Here is a 24,754-nt window from a genome sequence, read left to right on the forward strand (position 1 = left end):
TGTAGTGCCTACTTCAGGTGTACCACTCGTGCAATGGAGACAAAGGCTCACAGAACCCCAGCACCAGCTGGGACAGCCCAAGAGGGCAGCCCAGGCTTCCAGTAGGAATGCAGAGTCCTCAACTCCAGCATATGTCCTATTCCTGAAACAGAACACCCCTCCTAACCCAGCAGCCAAGACAACAGAAAGGAGCCGGCCTGCTCCCGCACTGCTCCAGCCAACAGCCTGGCACCTGAGAAACTGCTGATAAGGGTGGTTTCAAAGCCAAGAGCCCGGACTTTGTGCTGGAGAGGCTGAGGCAGGGGTGCATGCTCTGTACTGCAGGTCCTGACGGGGCTGGAAGAGCCAAACTGGTATCCCCAGTTTCCCCAGAGCCCCCGCAGGAGCTCGAGGGTGCCGTGGAGGACAGATGGCCACGTGCCCAGCGGTCCACCAGGATCCACTTCACTACTCTGTCTCCAAACAATCCTCCCTCCCTCCCACGCTCCACGGGACACTCCTGGCACACATGAAGACCATAGGTCATGATCACCACCATGGGACACCCACTCTGGCAATGCTCCCTGGAGGTTTTTAGGTGAGAAAGAGCAAGTGCAGCTTGGGCAAAGGTAAGCTGTGCCCAGAGTACCCAGGGGGCTTGGCAGGTTGCAAGTGAGAAGGGAAATAGTGCCACAGTCAAAATGACACAGCAAGGACAATGTATGGCATTAACCTCCTGAGAAACCAGTGGACACCCAGGTATGACAACTTCTGAGACTTAAGATAAACCATTAGACAGCTTACACTCAGAAGGACCTCTACTCGCTCACACTATTGGTATATACACATGCTCACTGTTTGGGCAGAGAAAACCAGCCTGGGATTAACTGTTTCCCCTGGAGACAGCTTCTTCAGAGTCTTTCTAGGAGGGCAGGAGAGTCCCTCCTGGGGTACTGACACACAGGAAAGATGTGGTGGGACAGCACCAAACTGCAAAGCAACTCCCATTAGACAGACCCAGCATGCAGTCAGCCACAGCCAAGCCTGCCAGGACCCCACTGTGGCTGCAAGAATCCCTTTCTTGGCCTAAAAGGAGACTCAGAGAGCCAACAGAGAACAGCTCCAAAGGTGCATCTTCTTCACCTTGCCAACACAGGAAACTCAGACTACCAACCCTGTCCTTCCTCACGAGTTGAAAAGCCTGGGATTTACAGCACTGATGTTTGGCATGCTCACATTCTGCTGCTAAAGGCATCACAAACCTTCACAAAGCCAGCAAGGTTCAAGACAGACTCAGCACAAAGACTGCAACTCCTCTAGGTTTGAACCTTTTATGGCTTCACCTCCCACCAAACTGCAGTGGCAGCTGGAGGCGTGTGCATGCACAGAGGGGAAAACCAAGGGAGCACGGGATGGAGTTCTCTGACAACTTTAAATGAGATTTTCCAGCATAAACAGGTTGGTGTCTCCACAACAGGGGTTCCCACCTGTTCCTGGGGACTGCACAGAACCACAGTTGGTCTCACACCACTTGCAGGACGTGGTCTCATGCTAGAAGCATTTGGCCTTTTTCACCAAGGCAAGACTTAGCAACACTTCAGCAGTCTCACAGGTTTCCTGCACACGCAAGAAAAACCACTGGAACGGGCAAGGTCAGGACCAAGCAGATGACTGGATCCTTAGGTATGGCTGAGTGGTACTCAGGCTTGTAAAGCATGTGGGAAGCCTGTTCCACTGGAGCAGGAGATGAGCTGCAGGCACCACGGCTCTAAGCCTTCCAAGCAATTTTCCACAGCTCCTCAGCAGAAGTTCCACCGTACAAGCCCTACTGTAACAGCAAAGGAAGCAAGGAGCTGCCTACACCTCCCTGCAATGTAAGCTCTGCAACTGCCGCAAAGATCACTCTCTAAAAATAACTTCAAAAAGGGCATCTGACAGCTCCACAGAGAGCATGAGAACATTCCCACCTGGGTGTCCTGAGCAGCTCTGGGAGCTCAGGACTTTGCCCTGGAAAAGTGCAGGAAGGGAGGCCAGGATACAGGCAGGTACAGGCAGGAGAGCTCTGTCACAGGCTGAGAGTGTGGGCACACAAGTTTTAATCCCAGTTCTCCAAGCTCTCACATCTCTCAGCTGATACTTCCAAAAGCCCTGGAACAGGGCGAGGTAAAGCAGCTCAAGAAACACGCAGAGCCCATCTCTGCCAACAGCACATACAGGCAGCACACACCCTCAGAGCGAGCACGAGCTCAGAGCTCTCACAGGGAAATGAGGAACAGCACTGCTCCTTTAAATGCTGCTACAAGCTCTGCACCCACGAGTGACCTGCAGGGTCTGAACTTACCAAAAATGCATTATCATCCTCCCTGCATCTCTCTATCCAAGACAGAAATGCTTCAACTTGTGGCCAAGCTACACTCCAGGAGGAGCAGCTTAAGAAATGCTGACAGGCATTTCTAACGTTAACACTGTGAGTGAGGGCACTGTGGAGTCTTCCTGGCACAGAGAGCCACTATTAAAAGTAGCAAAGGAGCTCTCTTTTAAGGGCTAGTGACATCTTTCCACCGCCTTTTCAAGCAGTGCTCTTCCCTGAAGAGGATTTCTAGGAAACTTCTGACACATGATCCATGCTCACACCACTGCACACGATCCCCGAGATGCCAGGCACATGCAGAGTGAAACAGCACGTGAAACCCTCCCTCCCCCCGAGTTTTCTACAAAAAAATGAGTCCTAAACTAAGGGTTCTCTGCTGAGAAAGCCAGTGGTTCCCAGAAACCAAGAGGCATCACACAGGGGACACAGCCAAGGTCACCCAGCTGACCAGGCTCCAGAAACTGTCAAAATGAGGAAGCTGGGCTGGCTCAGGCACCCATAGCTGCTGAGCCACCCTGTTCTCTCTGAGAAGGGAAAAAGGCACCCACCACCCCACCATCCCTGCAGGAGAGGCTACTCCAGCACCAGTGCTTGACAAAGCTTGTCCAGTGCAGCCAAGTGTCCAGCCAGCAGAGCATGTAACCAGCAATTCTTCTGCCAGCATGGACGGCAGAAAAGCCTTCAAGGACACCTGCAAACACTCCACCAGGTTAAATGGTTCAGGGAGAGGGGCTGGAAAAGCCAGCAGCGGTGCTCCAGGGGAAACACTGTGTCAGTCTATCAAGGGCAGGCTGGGCCCCTGAGAAAAGGCAGGAGTTGATCCAGCTGCTGCTCAGGGCAGCCCCACACAGCAAGGACACCTCAACACAGGGGGAGAGGAGGCTGCCGGAGGCAAGGCAGCAGGGGCCCGGGGCACACAGGCAGGCAGGCTAAACCCAGGAGGATGGTCAGGCCCTCCTCCAGTCCAGCTCAGAGACCAGTTGATAGTTCACAGCCTAACAAATAAAATCAGTGGTGGGGAAGAGGGAGGGGTGACACGAGCAGGAACAACAGGACAGCAAGGACAGACGAACAAGGCAAGACTTGCAGCTCCTTATAGAACACAACAGAAAACCCAACCCACTCACCTTTGGGGACAACTGATTTGCAAATTAAAAGGGGGTGTCCACCCTCCAGGAGGGACCAGGAGCAGTTTCCTGCTCCTCTTAGCCTTTGCTGCACCGCTCTGCCTGTTCTGCCAGGCTCTAATGAAAAGCTAGTTAACAGTTAATTATTACCCATTCAGACACACGATCCCCTACTCTGACCGCCGGGCAGGAGGGATAAGACAGTCACGTGACACAAAAATCCTGACCTTATGAAAGCACAGGAGACTATATTTAGTTGGAAAAACGATGACCTAGCGAGGCTGCTCCTCCCTGGCCCCCCCCAGAGGAGCGGACCTGCCACCTCTGGATATCCTACCTCCACGAGACACGGGAATTTCTTCATCCAGCACAGCTGTAACAGTGAGACAGGAGCAAGCCCTGTGTGCATCTACAGGTTGTCCTTGGAAGGGGGGGCCAGACCAGCACACAGCCCAGGTTGGAGGGACCCTCCCTCCTCATCCTCAGTGCTGCAGAGCGGGTCACCTTGTCAGCAGCAAAAGCTGATAAGCACCAAAGCCCACAAACAGGGCCCAGCCCAAGGTCCTGGACCTTATCTTGAAAGCAGGAGGCACACTGGAAACCTGACCAGTGAGACCAGCACAGGAGTGGCATTCAGCAGCAATGCTCCAGCTACTGGAGTCTGCAGGCCCAGGGCTGGTAATGTCCAGAGCTGGTGATGGGAGTCTGCCTCCCTGGATCAGCTCACCCCTCTCTCCACAGGGCAGACAGGTGAACAAGACAGACACTGCCATGCCAAGACAGAGAGGGAACCAAGGCAGTCGTGCAGGAGTCACACATGGGCACCACTACTGTGGAGAGACAGTCCCAGAAGAAAAGGTGTGCAGCAACAAAATCCAAGAGCATCACACTCTGCCACTGCAGTGAAACAACTTCAAAGGAGAAGAAAAACAAAAGCCTGAGGACCAGACATCATTAATCTCTTGTCATCAGCAGAGGGGTGCTCTCTGCCCACATCCCATGGCAGCCAACGAGACAGCACAACCGGTGGCGCCCACAGCACGAGCGAGAAGAGGTCACTGTCATGCTGACATGATCCCTTTAATGGCCGTCAGCCTCTTCTGCAGCTGCATCTGGGGACTTGGAAGCTGACAAAACCCTTCCTGGGAAGCATCTGGTACGTCTCACTGTAAATATTTAACAGTGAAGAGACAGGAATCGAGAGCCAAGCGCCTGCCGCGAGACCCTCCAGCTCCAAGCGTTCACACTGCCTACGAGGACACTGAACAGCTCCCACTGTGGCAGTGGAGGGAGCGAGGGGTCGTACAAGGCAAAAGTGCAACCTCTGCACAAAATACGGCTCTGGAAAAACCTGTCATCTCAAAGAAAGGGGCTTTTAGAGAGGAAACTGTGACGTAATTTAAGTAACATCATTCCTAGTTCCTCCCGCTTTGATTCCCGCTACTTGACTTCGGTTGTTTTTGCAGAGGCATCTCCGTAGCACCAGAGTGTCCCCTGTGCAGTGACCACTTGCTAAGTGACCACTTAACCTCGCCCTCAAAGCCTGCACCAGGACAGCTGCAGACCTGCCTCCCTGACTGCATATAATGAGGAGACTGAGCAGCAGCTCAGCTTGTGAGGCCAAGGAAGGCAGAGCCACCACCGGGCAGAAATCCAGCCCCGTCTCCTGGGGTGGAGTAAAGCAAGACCAATTTGGAGGTAGGAGAGCAAGTGCAGAAAACGTTCCCAGGAATTTAGGGGGGCCAGACCTAGGTCACCCACTAAGCAAGGTGTCTCCAGAAATGAGCTGAGAAAATCTTATGTTCCCATAAGCACCTGGATTAAACTAAGCACAGGTATGGGGGCTTCCTCCTGTTGGCAAATCCAGAGCATTAAAACCATGACAAGGCACTTAAATATCCCTGCCATCTTTGAGAGTAAGCAGAAAGGCTTCTTTTTTTGCTACTTAAGGATTACTGTACCTCAGCCAAGCTGATTTCAGGGCATGCTGTCCAAGCACAAAATACAACATCCTCACTTGTGCCTCCCACCTTAAGCCAGATGCAGAGAAATTCCAGATTTTCTGAATAACTTTAATATAAAAAAAGCTGCCAATTTCCTTCTTGGGTGCTCAATCACATTGATCCTGGTACATAAACCATTCTGTAATCCAGGCTGCCTCACCCATGTCAATACACAGCATAAAACAGTGAAACACCTCAGTAAGTCAGACTTCCCAAAGAAGTCAGGAATACCCAATTACAAAAGAGAGCAACACAGCACTTTCCTAATTTAAAGATCTATCTCCCCTCCTCTTCTTTATAAAACATTAAAAACCACTTCTTTGCAGTGGTAACATCACCCTCATCTCTTTATGGAAAACTTCACAGCGTTTAATTCAAAGGGGCATTTATAACTCAAGAAAGATATCCCAGCCACAGCTGACAATTGGACAAAATGAACAGGTCAGAGTGCAACAGCAGATTAAAAAAAGTCATCAGGAGTAGAGAGACCAAGACAGAGCATCACTTGCTGCTCTGCTGAACACCAGCACATCCACAACTGCACCCTGCAGTCAGCTCTGGTCTCTGGATTTCAACAAGGGCACAGCAGTGTTACAGATGGTCAAAGAAAAGCAATTAAACCACCCAGAGGCAGCTCCTCAAGAGGTGAGACTAAAATGTCTGGGATCCTCCAGCATGGAGAGGAGGAGGGCTGGCTGCAGCACACGAGGCCAGGAGGGCACAGGCACAGCACACAAAGCCAGCAGGAGATCTGCTTGAAGTGGCAGAAGTATTCCCTTCCAGAACAGGCAGCAAATTTCACCATCACACACAGTAGCAGGTTCTGGGAAGTGGAGCATCAGCCACCTCAGAGAGGGGGTCTGGTTTCAGGGAAAACACATCCACAGGAAGCCGAGCTGCAAATGTACCCCCATAGTCCTCCTCCAACAGCAGAAGTGGGGAATATCAGAGTATCCCTCTGCCCTGCCACCACCCCGCCAAGCCCAGCCCTGTATATCTCAAGGGTGCTACAGTCTCGCAGCTTTCCATGTGAACTCCAGATCACACGGTCTGAAGGGGCTTCTCCTGATGCCAAATCCGAGTTGCTGGATGTGGGAGAGGAACACACCAAGGAACTGCTGTGCCAGACAGAAGGAAAGTCAGAGGCCTCTCTCCAACAACTACTGTATTTCCAAACACTATTAGGTAACCAGGACACAAACACTGCTGCCCTTCCACCTCCATAGAGCTCACACGTGACACCAGGCTGAGGGCAGGACGCCTCTGGCATCCATCACTAACAAGCAGGAACATGCTTTGGGGCACTCTACAGCTACTGTGCCTACAAAACAGCTGATTTTTGGCTCAGGCTCCTCACCCATGCAATTCCCAACCCTGTTACTGCAACTCAGCATCCTCCATCATTCTATGCTAACTGCTTCGTTGGGAGGAAGAACAACAGACTTCTCACCCAGAGGGGAAACCGGCCATACAGACCCATCTGACCTTACAAGATTAACCTTAAAAAATAAGCACCGACATAGGTATGGGAGTCCCAGTGACTTGCAATAACAGACTTGAGCTATTTAACTCATTCAACAGCGAAAGGGAGGTGAGGGAGTCAAGCCTAGCAGCCTGAGGAGTGCACAACAGCTCTGGTGCCAGGTCTGCTCCCAGTGCTGCTCTGCCTTCACCCGCTGTGCTCACACTTGTGTTTTGAGACACCAGGGCTTCCAGATAAGCTCAATGCATGGGAAGAAAAGGCATGGCAACCAGCTTTAAGGTTTTACTGGAGAAGGTATGAGAAAGACCAAGCAGTGTTCTGTGCAGCTACCATAAAGGGGAATCCTGTTTGAGCTTTCAATTATCTCCTAAAAAAAATACAGAATTGTAAAAAAGCCCCAAGCTCTGTAGGTAACGTTTTCTGTAACGCTACTGACATGTAACATGTGCTTTCTGAAGCACTATCATCTGCTGCAGACATACATTTGTGCCCCACCCTGGAGGTCCCCAAACAGCTGGAGAACAAGGGGATGGAGCTGTGCCAAGCAAAGGACATCTCTGAGTTTTGCAGCACAGGCAGACAAAATCCAACACCCAACAAAGACAGATCTTAAGCAGGGTGGAGAAAAGCCTCTTATGAATTCAACACATGGGAATGTACCTTTGCTCCTTCAAAACCAGTCTTAATATGTCACTCTTACGCATGTTATGAAAGCAAGGAAATCCTGAGACTTACAAATGTGGAATCAAAGCCTTAATCCAGTGGATTCAGTTATATACCACAGCCTCATTAGCTGGAAACACATCCACAACCCCCAGCCCTCTGTTCAACTCAGAAGTTAAATTACACTGTCTCCACTGTTACACCACACCACTCTAAACCAGTGAGTTTCCTTTACTGAACTCAGCTTTAAGACAACGGTGTTGACTTCCACACTTCCAAATCCTGATCACGCAACGCTTCCACAATCAGCAGCAATTTATCCTCACACTATCCACGAACTGGTGAAATGTAATCCCATGCAAAGCCAAAGATGAAGGTCAGAGGTGCCTGGGGTTGGACAAAGCCAAGGCAGGCACTGACTCCCATTCCCAGTGCCTTGCTATGGGATATCTCCACGTGGCACTACAGATCTGAGACAAGATCTTCCTGACTGATCTTGGTATCACTGGTAAAACATAAACCTTTTCTTCAGTCCTGGCACTCTGACAACATTAACCTGGATGCAGACCTTCTGGCAGTTTGGGAAAGGCAGGAATTGAGATCATGAATACTGGCTACATTCCTTGTCTGATTTGGGATCTCTACCCAGAGTAGCCTCCCTCCCTCTGAGGGACCCCAATCCCTCCCAGCAAAGTGCACACCCTACTGGGGCCAGGAACTTTTCAGTGGTTTCATTTTAAATTAATGCCCACTGGATATTCTTCTACCAGTCTCCTGTATCTGGTCAGTGACGGCTCTGCAGAAAGAGAAGTGCAGGTAGGGAAGGCAAGGGAGAGGATTTGAAGAGTTCCATTTTTACTTAATACATACCAGACTGGCCATCAGTTGGAAATATATCTGTAAAAGAAAAAAAAAAAAACAAAATCAGTACTGGTTGCAGCTGGAGTGCGAATCATTTTTAAAAGGTCTCCTCTCTCGATTTGTTTGCTTTAGCTAAATAGAGGAAGTATTTTCTTAGTATCTCAAGTTAAACATCAATCCAGCTTGGAACCCACCTCAATTCAACCACTTGTTGTGAGAAAGATTTTGAAGGAGTCTGTGTTTACCTGAACACATTGCTCTCATAAATAACCTTCTGTATTGGCTTCTAACATACAGCATTGAGCAATAAAAAAGGTTGCTGAGATGTACAAAGATCCACACAGTGAGCTAGTTGGTGGCACCCCCATGCTCCCACTGAGCAGCAATATCAGATGGAAACCTGGAGAGAACATCTAACAGGGAGCACAGGTGGAAGCCAAGGCGAAAGCCAAGTGAGCGTTTTCCTCATGGTCCTTGTTTTTTGCAGCCTCAAGGGACATCAGCAGCTGTGCCTGGCTCTAACACAGCCCCTCCACCAGAGAACAGGCAGCCAGAATTACCAATCATCACCAAACAGGCACCCAGTGCCTTGGCACATCACCCACCACCCCAGAAGAATGCTTTCCCCTTCCCAGCTCACGTGTCCCTGTCAGCAAGCACAGCCTGCTGTGGGGTCTGGGGGAGTTCAGACCCTGACACAGATCATTCAACCTCACCACTACCCCAAGCTCTTTCCAATTAGAGGTACAGGTCCTTCTCTTGAAGGACCCTATTTATTGCTGGGAAGATGTTTACTGAAGTAGCTGGGAAGGACCAGATGGAAGATTTTTCATGTGAGGAGCACACAAGGCATTGTATGTGGAGAAACATGGCTGACAAAGGCTCCCCCAGAAGCTATGAAAACAGTACTTTTAAAGGAGCAATACATTAAGTTGTTTTCTTCAAGGATCTTGGAAGAGGAGGGTGAAGGGAGGCTGCCAGAAAGGCAAGGTCTCCTGGGACAGGGGCAAGGCCCCTTGCTCCTGCTTATCAGCTACCCAAAACACACATTCAGCTGGAAAGTCACAAGGACTACCCCTCACACAGGCCAATGCTCTCTGGCCTGGGCTCAGCCAATGCCAAAACAGCAAAAATACACACAAAGAACTTCTATTTCTTTACCTTTGACAGTGCACCATGTTCAAAGCATCCTCAGGCAGGGATGCTTTCATCCCATGTATGAGCAAAAAGTAGTAAGTGGAGCAAAAAGCCCTAAATCAAGACTTCCTCCACCACTACACAGTTTTGGTCTGTGGCCATTTGAAGGCATGATATCAGGGGCAATCCAACACATCCAAAAAAAGCCTCCAAGCACCAGTCTGGATCCTTTGCAAACTGCATGTTCTATTGCAATCCTCCACTAACCCATGACCCAAATGCATCCAGTGGTATCCCACCTGTACCAGCTGTTATCAAAATGCAAACTAAAACAATGACAATAGTTGATAAAAGAAATTCCTTTGTGCCAGCCAAGAACTACAGGCCTTGGCAATCGCTGCCCCTGCTATACCCCGATGGGTGCAGTTCTCCAGTCTGCACTCCTGCTAGGCTGCCCAACCAACTCCTCAAACACGCCCTGCAGCAGAATCAGCTACTCACAAGAGGTCCAGGCTAGAACCCACCTCTAGAAACCACAACTGCCACCAAATCAGGCAGCAGCTGCAGATGACCCTTCAGCAACATCCCCTGTCAGTCACACCACCACCACCACAGCTCCCAGCTTGCATTTCATCAAGGTCTCCTCTCACCTCACTGCTTTATCCCCCACTGCCCCACCTGGCTCTGGATGTGCAGAAAGGCTTACCTGGCTCCTCCTGAGCTCTGCCACAACTCAATAGCAGATTTACCACCACATTTACTACAAAAGCAGTGAAACTCCTCAGTGGCCGAGGCTGGTAGAATTCAAGGACCACACATCATGGTTGAGGGCAGATACACCTCACATTCACCTCCAGAGGTTTGCCAGTGCAACTCCTGTCGAGGAATGACACTTGTATCCAGCAGTCAGAACCCTTCTCCAACTCATCACACTTGCAAGCTCTCCAGAGCAGAGATCCAGAACTCTGGGCTTGCAGGAAGTTTTACCCACTGCTGAGAAGAAGCACAGAGAAATCAGTCTGCAGGACTTGCTCTTTTAAAAACAAGGTTGCTGGGAGTACACATCTGAGGCAGGGCTGGTCAGGGACTGTCAGGCATGACGACCCTTTGGGACACCTTTTTCCCCTGCAACCACAAGTGACTAGATTAAAAATTAGCCTGCCAATTAAGGGCAGCACCTCAGGTGCCCAAGAGAAGTCTAAATCAGGCAGCGCTTTCTTTTCCCAAGAAAGCCATGGTAGGGAAGTAGGCACAAACACATGTGGCCAGCGGGGCAAAGATAAACCCCTCGGGCTGCTCTCCAAGAAACCCACCTAGTACACTGCAGGACTGTGGCTGCCTGCCCAGGTCAGCTCCCTTCCCAGCTCTCCCAAGGTTAAAAATCAAACACAGAAGACCCAGGCACAGAGATCAGGCTGGTATTTTGCTAAACAAAGTGCCAAAACCAGCTACACTGATTCCTGCCACCACACCCCCCGCTTTCCCATCTGCCACCTCCCCAAGCATCCTGATGGCAGGTATCCCAACACAGGCCAGATGCTGCAGGACAATGCTCTGCAGCAGCTCTCCACCATCCCATCAGCCACCTGCCCAGGAGGGGCAGTCCCCACGTGGGAGCCAGGCAGCTCTGCCCCTGCCTGCATCACACCTCCCAGCCATGCCCCATCGGGCCAACACAAAATAGCCTCCAGTCAGCCCAGTGGGAAGGAGCAAGCAGTAACAGTATCGTATGCAAATGAGGAGGCCTACGAAATTTGGGCCCTAGGGTCTCACATTTCCTTCCCCTTCTTGCATGCAGACACTTTGGTTTCTCAGCATGTGCCCAAAATGAGAAAGACTTGGTGACTAAACAAAGGGATTATAATCACCACAGGAACCAGTGATCTCTGCACCATAGAGATCTATGGCTCTGCCGAGCCAGCTATTTCCCAAGCCCTTGACCATCCTTCCTCAGCTCTGTACAGTATCCACACAGCCTACAACATCTCAGCAGAAAACAATCACATTCCACGACTCTTCCCGTTTCCAGGAAAAGGAGGTAGAGGAAGGAGTGAACAGGAGAAGGTCAAGGGTGTCCATGGCAGAGCATCAAGACAGGCACAGAGTATCCCTTTCAGGACCACCAATCGAGGGTGCAGATGTGGTACAGTGGTGCTTGCTCCGAGCACCAATAGCCAGAGTTGCTGCGCAAAAAGCCCAGGAGACATAACTAAATTGAGGGCAGTTGTCCTGATTTTAGGTGGTGCTGGGGGGTGGATACAGAGTCTCAATTTTTGCCTGGTGGTATTTTTACACACAGGAGGAGCCCTGTATGCTAAAATGGGGCATTTAAAGAGAAAAGCTGATGCATCCACACACATACCCCCTCCCCAGGGGCTATCTGGCTCCTGCTGCTATTCAGGTATCTGGGACAGGTCCAGGAAGGTTACCCCATTTGTGAGCCCCCATTTCCCCTCCACTGCTCCCCCCACTCCCTGTGGAAGCTCACTGCCAAGGGGGCTCCGCCACCAATCACACTCACAGTGCTGAACCCAAATACCCTCGCAGGAAGCCCATCCACCACCTACTGCCTGTCCCCAGCCCCCCTTTTCCACCATGGACACTGCTTCCTCCTGGCAGGGCCCAGGAGGCAGCGGCTGAAGAGCAGCTCATTATCCCTGACGCAAGAGAAACGCTGACTCGTTATTACAGCAACCTGCAGCCATAACTGCCGAGGGGCCGCGCGGCCGCAGGCGGAGCACCAGCAGGAACCAGCTCCAATTACCCTCCTGCTCTCCAAGCTGGGGGGGGAAAACGACCTCAGAGTGCTTTATGTCACCTGCCAGTCACCAAAGCACACTGACTGGTACCGGTGTGCTGAGCGAAGGCCGCGCCTCTGCACACACAGGTACCAGCGGAGATGACAGCCAGCTCCTCAGCCGCTCCCAGCGGGACACAGGGCTCATCCACACTGCCACTGCTACAGGAAGACACCAGCTGATTTGTTCTGCCTTTCGACCCGTGAAGTTGTAACCAAATCATCCTCCACGTTTTGCAGACAAAAGACTCGGACGTCAGCAAAAAAAAAAAATGACCTCCCCAAGGTCACGCAGGGACTCGGCAGCAGAGACGTGACCAGAACTCGATCACAGTGGCTCGAAAGCTGCAGGGCTGTGCTGGCTGCCCAGGACAGGGACTGGGAAGTGCTGGTGGACGGCAGGATCGATTGGTATCTCTCCTCCTAACCTGACCTGCTGCCCAGCAGGGACGATCCAGAGAGGGAAAAAGTCCAAATTACATAGTCCAGCATGTGCTGCAAAGAGGCCAGTGGTGCTTGAATCTCTTCTCTGCCCCACAAAACATTTCAGCTCAAACTTCTATCATCTGGCTCCCCCTCAGAGGCCAAGGCACTGCCTGCACAGGTTCCCGAGACAGTTACAGGTCTCTTCAAAGCAACGCTCAGCAGAGAAGGGGGCGAGGTTTATTAGGAAAAAGTAGCAAAGCAAGAAACCCTAAACCCAAAGATTAGCATGGCCAATTAAATCCCTCCTGAGACCTCATTTGCTTCCTGTTCCCTTCTTTTGTTACCTGCTCAGCAGGCTCGGGGAGGGTCCAGCTCTCAGCCACCCAGATCTTCCCAACCCTATGGAGCTACCATGCAAACACCTCCCAAGCCTCTTAACTTATTGTAGGAAGTATCCTTACCCCCTCTCAAAGAGAAGCTGAAGCTTGAGACAGATGGATCAATCCTAACCTGATGCTGGTTAAGTCCTAAGACACCACCTACGGTCTGTGCAAGAGAAAGAAAAATCTACCAAAGGGTTTATCAGCACCCACATCAATTTCTCCGCAAGGGCATCCAGCCCACCAGACCCCAGTAAGCGGTTTTCTGCTCTCCGTTCAGAGGAGAGGTTTGGTTCCTTCTCAGACGCCTCTGTCGCCTGCACCAGCTCAAGAGCTACAGTCAAGGTGAGCTCTGAACATCAATTTCCCACAAACCACATGGAAACAAATGCTTGAAATAGGTTTTCAGTGTATAAACAGCTGTGTGTTTGGTGAAGCTCAGCTGTGGGGCCGCTGCTATTTTCATGAACTTGAAAAGGAATTAAAACCTCCAGCATCACCGAGCTGTAAGAGGAACACCTCTAGAAAAAAAAATTACCTATTCCAAAGTCAGAGCATTACCTGTCTGAGACAGCTCCGTAACTTTAACTTCACACCAACACTAAATTAGTACCTTAATGCTGACATTCAGCCTCCTCCAGACCAAAGGGGAGCAGCACTGACAGAGCAGGGCTGTGACACGGGTTGAACACAGGCACCAGAGGGACAGGCACTGTGTCCTGCAAGAGCACTTTCCAGAGATCCCCGTGGAAGAGGGTCCAGGTCTCTTCTCTGAGCACCATAGATGCCAATGGGGTTCTGAGGAATGCATCTGGTCAGCCTGACCAGAAAAATGAGAACTCTCCAAACAGACAGTCCTGCAAATCCAACGCTCACATGTGCACAGGCACACAAGGAATAACTGGAAGGTCACGGCTGTTGTTTCTCCCATCCACTTATCAGTGCTTGCACTGGAGAGAACAAACACTGGGTGTTCTATCCCATTAACCCCTTCCCTCATCTCCAAAATGGACAAGCAGAAAAACTCTGTTGCTCCAAGCAAGAGTTCCAACATCCCTAATCATGAACCCAACAAGGAGCTCCATAGAAAGTACAAGGCACCTTAAAGGTGCTCAATTCCTGTTCCCATGGAGCAGCTGGTGACCCAGCTCTATGCCTCACATCCTTTAATCACCAGTAAGCCTGAAGTGACACTGCTGGAGGCTTCCAGCCTTCCAGGAGACCAACCCTACATGAGTCTGGGACAAATGACCACAGTCATCCTATCCAAACTGTTCTTTAGGACACTGGACATTGAATGGGCAGCAAAACTTCAGGCACGATCAAGTAAAATTAACGTGTCTTAAAGACTCTTGTTGAAACATAGGAACCATTTGGGGGGACCATTTTTTTGGGATCCCATACTGTGGAAAGTGAGATAGGACGGTGTTTCCCTCTGAAAGGGTTGTCACACTCTGCGCTGCAACACACTTTCTGTGTGCACATCAAGGGCAGGCTCAACTTCCACAGCCAAGCTTTGCCCAAGGGCAGTGCAACAAGCAGTAGGCAGGACAGATCCTTCTCTCTACAGAGGAGAATCCATTACAGCAGCCAGAAATCCAGCCTCTCCATGAAAGAGGATCCCACCCCAGCTCCTCAAAACCACCAGTATCATGAGTAAGCCCCATAATATCAGAAAAGGATGCCATAAATTCCCCTCTGAAAAACCCAGGAACTGAAAAGGGCAAGGCTCTCTCCACCTTAGGGCTGCAGGCAGAGGGCCAAGCAGGGGGGGATGTAGGATACACAAAGCAGCACAGTGAAGACAACATAATTAAATCTCTTAACTGAATTACAAATCATCAGACTCACAGTCTGAGATGTTCCCTCCCTCTGGTCCAGGCTATCTGCTCGGTTTTAATCAAACACAAAGCCTTTCCAATCACCCTACGAACTCCAACCGTGCTTGGTTCCACTTCTCTGCTGGCACTCAGATCAACTCAGGTTTCAACTCCAACAAGAGGGTTATCTCGCTGTAATCTGCCACGTCTTCTCCAAATCATCTTCACAGTTGTCCTTACATGATTAATTTTAAAAATTTAAAACCATGGGTCATTTACAGAAAATTCCTCCCTGCACAGTGTGCAAATGTCACATCTATTATTCTCCAATTAAAAAACCAAACAAACACAGAGCTGAGTTCACCCAAGACTGGGAAGCCAAAAGAAAAGTCCCCTTTTTGTTCAGCTCAGTGCAAGACCCTCCACGGTGGCCGAGGATTTCTGAGCACTCGAAACATGCATTAGATCATAGTCAGTATTCCCCCGAGTTCTCAAGGTTGAGCTGGGAGTTAGGAAATGAAATTCAATATGATTGCAGACAGTGAACTCTCATGCTTTGTCATCTGAGCACATGGTGGAGACACCTCCGTGATTCGCTCTTCTTTTTTGCTGGGTGGAACCTTGTGCACAAATATCCCATCGTTTCTGTTTCAGTCAGAGTAAAATCTCTCAACAACATTTTTTGGATATATTACTCCCCATTTTAGTATCTGCTGCTACTTTGTCAGCATCCTGCATACTGCCGTCGCTCTTTACGCCTAACTCTTCATTTTGTTTTTCCCTTTACCTGCCCACTTGCACAGCCTTGCAGCTGACCTACCAACAGGAGCCCTGGAGGTACACAGGTACAGTGAAGTGCTTCAGCCACTCCTTTAGGTATCTCTTCTTGTGCTAGAGGAGACCAAGAGCATTGTTATTTCTTATTGTGGTCTTTATTTTCATAGGCCCATTCTGTGAGGCCAGGAGAGCTGACACAGACTTTGTGACTATTTGGAAATGCAAACCTTCCGGTTACAGCAGAGGTACAAAAATCATGGCAGTGACAATCCTAAGGGTTTTGCAGGAATAAATTCAGTGCTTCTTTTGCAACACTTAATAAAATAAAGGAAGATCTGACCTCGGAGAATCTGAAGAAGTTAAATTTCCTGTAACTTGAAGTGAATGTTGGCTTATCAAACCAAGTGTTGCTTGTAAACCATAAGTTCTCAATCTTTTATTCTACCACTAGCTTTGTCATCTCTAAGTGTGCAAATCAGATAGTTTGGTAACTAAGATATGGTAAATTAATCACTAACTAGGAGATTTCAAAATCACAGTCATAAAGAAAAAAAAAAAAAAAGGCAGTGTGACTTAGTGTGAAGGCCGAATATATATCACAAATAATCTGCTTAAAGGCAGTGCTCAGTATTTAGCAACATACTCATCTCTGAGTTGCCAGGCAAGTAAAACACTCATCTCCCCACACACCTTTTCTCTTACTTTCCCCCATCAACAAAACTCTACCCTTTCCTCATTGTTGTGGTTTTTCCAATTTCATACTTGTTTCCCCACATATTTAGCCAGGAAAAAAAACTCACTTCTTTTCTCAAGTGTTTCGGAACTTCTTAAAAGCTACCTTATCTAGCCCTGAAAACCCCCCCACTCCCCAGTTCTCTCCATGCATCCGCCCGGCAGGCGAGTCAAAGAAGTCGAATGACTACCAGGAAAGCAGAAGTGATAAGAGCCCCCCGCGCCGGGTCCCTCCGGCGCAGCCATGCCCTGCAGACTGCAGAGTCACTCTGCAGGAGCGCGGCACACGCCGCCGCTCGGCTGGAAAAACGTGCTCAGCAGTGTGCTCAGCACAGACTGTGCTTCCTCCTCCCACCGCCCCCCGGGGACTGCACCCCCATACCTGGGCCGAGAGGAGCAGAGCAGGACCCATCTCCCACCTGCCGGTCCCCCAGGCTCGCACAGCCCCTCCGGCTGCACCGTCGGGCGGCCGGCAGGAAGGACACGCTTCACATTTCCGCCCCCTGTCCAGCTTTCCAATCACAATTTAACTCTGGCTCGTGTGTCAAGGACACGTGAGGTTCACAAGCCCCATCCAAGCCCCTATTTCTCCCTGCTGCCTCTCTGGTTGTCGCTCTCATGGTCACCAAGGGATCTTCTCTGCAGAGCCTGCCAGAGATCAAAGGAGTGACACCAGAGCACCGGAGGTGCTTCTCCTTCAACACCTTCCTTGTGGGGCAGGGATGCCTCTCCTCGGCCCCATTAGAGGCTGGGGCTGCTTTGGGGAGCAAGTTGGCAGTGGAGAGCAGCGCCTGTGGACATGTGGCCAGGTCACAGGCCAGCTCTGCTGCTAAAGCAGCAGGTTGCAGACCTGTTTCCAGCCACTTCAAGGGGTGTCCGGCAGGAAGTGAACGTGCCTCCCCAGGAGCACAGGCTGGGGCAAGCTGTGCCCGCCAGCACATTATGAGTGTCACACCCACTCTGGAGGGAACCAGAGTGCCATTTTCTAGATCAAGCGAACAAAGGGCGTTTGTGCTACCTCTGAGTGCCACCAGAGCCAGACTGAGCAGCACCGAGACCTCGGTCACACCAACAACCACCTTTGTTGACCATTTCTAAAGCAAATGGAGGCTTCCCTCTGGCCTTTGGTGCCAGAGCACCCAGGCCAACCAGGGCCACCTTGACCACCCCCAACAGTCCCAAGCTACCTGCAGCAGAGAACTCTACCAAACCTTCCAACTTGTGACCACGCAAAGGAACACAGTGACTCAAACCCACAAAATAAAAATAAAATCACAACCATGCAGAGTACTGAAGCCTGCTGCACATTCCCATACAACACTGAAACACATGGAAGTGTCAAGGGAAGCTGCTGCTTCCTAAGTCAGCTTTGCTCTAGAAGGACAGAGAAGGTAAACCACTGATAAAGCAGGTTCAGAGCCCTTCCTCCCTCTCCTTGCATGTCTCAGCAGAACATCCTCCAGCACACGTAGCTTTAATGCTGCAGGAGCAGCTCTTGATCCTGGCAAAATCCACCGTGAGTGTCACGCCAAAGCTGGGATAGATGACTTGCTAAGGATGGCTCCAGCAGCTTGGTCAGCCTGGTGCAATATTGAGACCAGGAAAGCCACAACACATCACACACCGATTTGCTTGGGAAAGACAAACCACTCAGGCCTTCCAAGGAAGCCCCCAAACTGCAGCACAAATGCATGCTCTGATAGAGGAAAAGCTCAGTTAAGAGGATCTTCTGGAAACCTCCAATTACAGGATGAGCCTCCCTTCAGAAACATGTTGACACTTGACCACCATTTCCACAACCTTTCCCAGAAACAAAAGTTTATCTTGCACAGCATTAGAATTGCTATCAGCAAACCTATTTCCACCAAATGCCTCGTGCCAGTTTTTACTCCACAGCTGCGGGACCTTCATGTGCACACCCACTTCTCCTTTCAGCCAAGCAATCCAGACCGACCCTGACCAAGGACTCTCCCCACAAAGAAGTCTGGTAATCGATTTATTCAAGGCCAAATTCAGTTCTCATTTGTTCTGGTCACCCATCAGCATTTCCTAGATACACAAGTAGCTGTAAGTTCTCTCACCACTGCATTAACTTCTTTGAAGCCTTTCTCTTCCCTCTCCTCTGACCTGCTCAAGTTGTGCGGCTGCATTATTTGCTGCAAGATATTTAGATGAGCCAGTTACTTCAATGCAAGGAGATAAAGTCTCCCAACTCCACTCAGAACTCACTAACAAGGACCTGGACCTGCAGAATGCCTTTGGAACTGAAGCTCAGTCTCATGTGAAGAAAGGAAAAAACACAGTGCTGTCCATGCCAGAGACCACAGATCCACAGGGTACCCAGGGCTTTACCCAACCCCAGGAGACAGCCTCTTGCCCACGCAAAGCTCCACCTAGTCAGCAGTACCACCATGGCAGAGCCCAGGAGGTATCACCAAGGTTGCATCACCTTTTTCCCCAAGCTCCCTGTGTGCACAGTAAGCCAAGGATTTGACAGAGCTAGCAGCACAGAGACTCAAGCCCTTGGTAGGAAGTCAGCAAAGGTTTCAATGCCAAGATGACCAGAGGCTAAATAACATGTTAAAGACCATAATGTATATGTGTATCGCGGTTGGGAATGAACAAAGCTCACCAGTCTCAACTGGATTTAGGGTGAGAGCAGCTGTAATAACTGTAAGGGTTAAAACATTCAACCTGGTCTGAACAGCATGGCTTTCCCCTAAAATGCTCATTCCTTATTTTGCCAAACAAGCACAACCACTGAGGTGGTGTCAGAGATTCATTACAAAGTAGTCTCAAGTATGCAAAGAGCAACCTAACTCTATCCAAGTCGGCATTTGGCATTCCCCTGAGGATAATTTCACACTATTCGAGCACAGCGAAAGGATCGGGTGTCATAATTTGGAAGGGAGAGCAGAGCATTTCAGCCCCAGTGCCCCCATTCCCAGCCCTGCTTTCTGGACCAGCTTTGTCTTCACAGCTGAACCAAGTCCTTTCGCTGCCCAATCCAATGATCCCTGATGCAATCCTGGTGGAAAACTCCATGACACCACAGGCAATAAAAAGCTTAAAAGAAGAGCTGTGAGGGTAAGAAGGTGGCTGGAGAGAATCCTTCAGCGATGCCTCGGCAGTCTGGATCCGGAGGTCACAGCAGAAGCAGGCGCTTGAAGCCCAGCAACCGGGGCCAGCGAGTCAGCTCTCAGGAGCTGCGCCGCATTCCCCAGCCTTCCCTTCCCGAACAAACAGTGCAGAACAGGGCAAAGGTCCAGCACAAAGCTGAAGGGCAAAGGTATGCGGGGGAGGGAAAAGACTAAGCTTCACGTTTTTTTGGAGAAACAAGTTCCAGTTACCCTCATCATCCCCAACGAGGCGGGAAGAGTTACTCAAACGTGAGCTGTGGGTTCGGAACAAAACAGTATTTTGGAGAGGAAACTTGGGGCAATGGGGGGGAGGCCTCCTGCTGCGATAGCAGCTCTGTTGCAACAAAGCTGCCAGGAGAGCTCCACAATTACGTGCCACGACAGAGCAAGAATTGCCCAACACTTGGAAATAGGTGTGTGTAGCACTACTGAGCTGGATGCCCGAGCAAGCAGATGTGCGCGTCTACTCTGAACGCAAAGACACGCCAAAGGTAAAACAAGCTTCCCATACATCTTATCTCCAGCACTGGAGGCTGGTTTCAAGGAAAGCCCTATGGGGAGTTAGTCAGCAAGGGGTGAGAAGCTAATGAATCTTCCCCTGCCTTCTCCTCAGGACCGGTAGCCAACCCAACCTCTGCTCTGGCATAAAGCAACACGCGCTCTCTCTGAACAATAGTCAGACAACCTCTGGTGCTTGCTGGTAGCAACCATGGTGTGCCTTCTGGAAAGTACTGCTTATCCGCCCAGTGCCTCTGCCAAACAGAAAGCAAGAAACTCTACTCAAGAAAGCAAAGCACCTCCTGCATCTCCATTAGGAAATACACTGGCCGAGCGCTTCCAAGGAGAATGAAAAACGGCATAAAACTTAGTGCAGCCAAAGCTCAGGGATTGCAGTGCTGGTCATTAAAACCTGAGTGTTCTTACTTCCAAGATGTAAATGGCTTTAAAAATAAAGAAGTGCCAAGTGCCTTGATGCAACATTTCTTGAAATAAATCCAGCAGGTTTTCAAAACGGGGTGCTGTTAACACCTGTCCGTACCAGTGCTTGCATCAGCACCAGCCCTGGTGCAGGGCACAGCGGAGGAGTACAACATGTTCCAGAAGGTCGAGCTGTCTTAACTGCAAGCAAAACTTCTCCTCTACAGAAGAACTGGAGAAAATACTTTGAATTTGGTTTATAGCCAGTAGTGCAAAGCTGGTTTTGCCAGAAAATGTTTCCTATGCTACTGCAGACACACACACTACCATCATGCCTTCGCCAGCCAGGCTGCTGGCTGCATTTATTTACATGATAAGAAGAGAATGTGTAACAACGAGGGGACAGTCACACAGACCTTGTTACTGGATCATTAGAGACTAAAAATGAGGTATCATTACAGCTCTGCAGCGTCCCTCACAAGCAGTCAGCAGTGTCAAGCCCTGTCACACAGGACAGGACTGTGTGTATCTCAGGGATCAAAGGCTCCTCGCTCTGATCTTTGCACCCCCAATCCGAAACACACACAAACAAATGTAACGCACATCTTGTCGGGACACCGGGAAAATTTTCTGGTGTGCCGCTCCAGCTGAGCCTCAGCCTCCACTTACAGCATCAGCAGTATCACTGCTGTCTAACTCGACCTAATGGTTGCTCCACTTACTGCTACACCGTCGTGCTTCTGGGAGGTTAAGAAGCAAGGAGAGGCCTTGCTTCAAGAGTCCTCCTTCCTGACAAAGCAGAAACATTCACTCAAACACCCTATTATATTACTGACTTCACTGCCAACCTCGAGCTCAAAAAACGCTGCAGCAGGTAGGCAAGACATGAGCTTCTGAAGGTAAATCCTGATCTGCCAAAAAGGACCCTGCTCCCCAGTCCCTGAATAAACTCCTCAATGCCCTGGACTTGCACAGCTGTCGCAAGTCAAACAGTTCAAAACAACAGGAGGTGGATCTGTTAAGCTCTTCCTTAACCATATTCTAAGAGAGACAGCAGAAATTCACCAAGATCTTTGAAGTGGTTCTGTTTCCCCTGGGCCAGAGCTCAATGCCTTTACTTTTATAAACACCAATTCCAACATGGACCATTACAGAATGGGTGAACACCTAAGGAATGAGTAGGTCTTGTCTATTAAATCTGCTCTACGGGTCTATAATTAATACAATGATTATAAAAAAAAATTAGGGCTTTCAAAGCCTGTAAAACAAGTCATAGATGGATCCCTTTATCATTACAGAGCAGTCATCAGCTCTACACTTCTTGGTCTCCTCATTACCTCTAGCATGATCAGGGCTAAAAACATTTAATATCTCCAGCACAGAAGCATTGGTCTGGGAACACTGCTGGATTATGAGCCAAGGCTTCCTAAACTCTGCCGAGAAACCAAAGACATCCAGCAGTGCCTTCCCAGAGTTCAGCAGCTCTCAATCCACCATAAGGGTAAAAAAAGAGTCGTTTTCCTTGGGTGATTCTCCTGGAGGTCACCACAACACAGCTCACCTCACCATCAGGTTCTTTCACACAAATTTACCATATCTTTTTTGGTAAGTATTTGCGCAAAGCAGTGAAGACACGACGGGAGTTGGCAAACTCTGCGAGAAGGTACTTGGGCACAGGGCTGCCAGGCAAGGTCAGCTGCCAGCCTGCCTCTCGTGGGAGCTCACCAGCCGTGTTTATTTTACACGTTTTCTCTTCTGCTAACGAACAGGCAGCAAAAGAAACAATGCCCCAAGAGAAGAGAGCCAGGCAGCAGCACTGGGGGCACTGCTGGAATCAGCTGCTGCTGCCAAGTGTCCCAGAACACACCACCAACCAGTTCCATTATTTAAACACCTTCAGGAATACAGGGGCAGCTGTACTGGGCACAAGGATAATTCTGATGTTGCAGCATTACTCCCTTACCCTACAATTGGGTGGACACGCTACAGACACACTCTCACTCTCTCCCTCCAAAAAAATCATCTCAGAACTTGTAAGGACCCCCTGCTTTGGGGGCAGCTGTCTCATCTCTCACACACCTTTGTGAGTGATGGGCCTGGTAATGAATCTGGACACCCCCTAGACCAGAGCCTCAAGTAGGAACCTTCAATCTTGCAATGCTGCATTTTTTGGTTTATTTCTACGAATTGTTACCCTCAGAAGGCATAACAATGGAGCACAACCTTCACACAAAGGAGCGATGTGACCAGGTTTGTGCCATAACGCACAAGGCAAATGCAGACAGCGACGCTGTCCTGGATTTTCTTAAGCTTTGCTTATGTCAGTGAGTACAATGACAAACCACCAAACAATCCGAACACAGACTTCTACCTAACACGATTAACTTGTCCTCTACACTTCCCCTTCAGATGACAGCTTTCCAGGTGGAAATCGCAGAGCTGTCCATCTCCCAAAGATCAATAACTCTTGATGAATCATCATCCTAGGCGCTAACAGTTCTTACAAAACACTGGCACGTACAGTAGTTCGGAATCCGATGTCACATCTGGCAGCGTGTTTTAGAGTTAATAGAAAAAGAAATATTTCACAAACAAGACGCTTAGTGAAAACTTCTGTTCTCCTCCTAGTCGCGATTCACTGGAAGTAGGTAATGGGGGAGGGAGGGGGGGGGGAGGGCAGCACCCATCCCGACACGCGGGGAAATGGTGCTCCTCAGCTTCACCCTTTTGCTGACGACAGGAGCGGGCTCCAAACGCGCTTTGGGCAGCGCAGCCTTTCTGGGGACACCCCCGTTCCCCAGCCGTGCCCCCAGCGGGGGCAGAGCCGCGCTGGGCGCCGCCGCCGCCATGAGTCGGCAGAGAAAGGCGGCGCGGCCTGCGCGGGGGAGCCGCGGCCGCGCACACGTGGGCAGCGCAGGCCGCGGCCCGGGCACGGGGCCCCGCGGGGGCGGTGGGGCTGCGCTCCCGGGGGACCCGCACACGCCGGGGAACCCACCACGTTGCCGGCGCAGCTGCGGCGGAATGCCGGGAGCGGGGAGGAGGAGGAGGAGGAAGAGGGGGGGGGGGCCGCGTGTCCGCCGCCGGGCCCGCCCGCCTCCACCGGGCCCGCGGCACCCCCCGCTCGCCGCATGGCCGGGCCGCACTGCCCTCCCCGCCTCGTGGCCGCCGCCGCTCCACCCGCCCGGGCCTGGCCCGGCGCGGCCCCCGGCCCGGCGCGGCCCCGCAGGCCGCGGGCGCGGCCCCACGCCGCGTGTGCCGCATGGCGCGGCCGCCCGGGGCGCGGTCGGCGGCGCTGCCGGCCCACCCCCCCCACCACACACACATACACACACACACACACACACACATATACACACCCACCCCCCCCCCCCCCCCCCCCCCCCCCCCCCCCCCCCCCCCCCCCCCCCCCCGCGGCACCCACCGGGAGGCGACTGCCCGTTCACGGCCGGCGCGTTCTTCGTCCAGGGGTTCACCTTGGGCGGCGGGGCCTCGATGAACTCCCGGCGCCCCGCGCCGCCCGCCTCGCCGCCGCCGTCCTCCGCCTCGCCGGCCCTCAGCAGGCTCTCCTTCTCCTGGTTGTTGCTCTCCTCCTTCTGCTGCTTGGCGCTGGGCGGCCGCGGCGCCGCCGGCCCGCCGTCGGGGCCCATGGGCGGCTCGCCCTTCTCCCGGCCGCCACCGTCCTGCGGCGGCTTCAGCACCAGGGCGCGCTCCTCGGCGGGCAGCAGCGGGGCCGTGCCGGGCAGCAGCGCCTCCACCTGCGTCGCCATCTGCGCGCCCCGCCGGCAAAACCCCCCCCACCCCCCCCTTCTTCTTCTTCTTTTCCTCCTCCTCTCCCCGAGCCCCGGTGCCGCCGCAATATGGAGCCGCGCGGGGACCACGCGACTGCCGCGGGGGCGCGCACCGCCCGCCCTCCCGCCCGTGCGCGCCGCCGGCGAGGGGAGGGGCGGTGCGGAGCGGGGCGCGCCCCCGCGGGGCGGCCGGCGGCGCGCACGGGCCTGATGCAACGCCCCGGCCGAGCTGCGGGAGAAGGGGCGGAGTGTGTGGGGGGGATGTTTGAAGAGCGCTGGACCTTTCCCTGATATCCCGGCCCCGCCGCACGGTTGGGAGAGGAGGAGCTGCTCGGGCCACGGTGGGGGCAGC

At 51.5% G+C, this 24,754-nt stretch overlaps 1 protein-coding gene across 2 annotated transcripts in view; it reads right to left on the reverse strand.

Annotated features, from left to right (window-relative positions):
• The window catches only part of LARP1 (La ribonucleoprotein domain family member 1), a 40,938-nt gene extending 16,557 nt beyond the window's left edge, over positions 1-24,381 (reverse strand). The window contains exons 1-2 of one of the 2 annotated variants that reach the window (XM_027885623.1): positions 24,036-24,381; positions 8,497-8,523 (exon numbers count right to left, since the gene is read on the reverse strand). In XM_027885623.1, the coding sequence (XP_027741424.1) occupies positions 8,497-8,523; positions 24,036-24,381 (373 nt within the window). Of the gene's footprint in view, positions 1-3,477; positions 3,560-8,496; positions 8,524-24,035 lie in introns of those variants that run through there. The other variant, XM_027885624.1, reaches the window with a different exon arrangement.
• Positions 24,382-24,754: the final 373 nt, after the last annotated feature.

This window comes from Empidonax traillii, unplaced genomic scaffold (genome assembly GCF_003031625.1).
Source record: "Empidonax traillii isolate 1590-97213 ecotype Southwest subspecies unplaced genomic scaffold, ASM303162v1 scaffold168:size1726349, whole genome shotgun sequence".
NCBI lineage: Eukaryota > Metazoa > Chordata > Aves > Passeriformes > Tyrannidae > Empidonax > Empidonax traillii.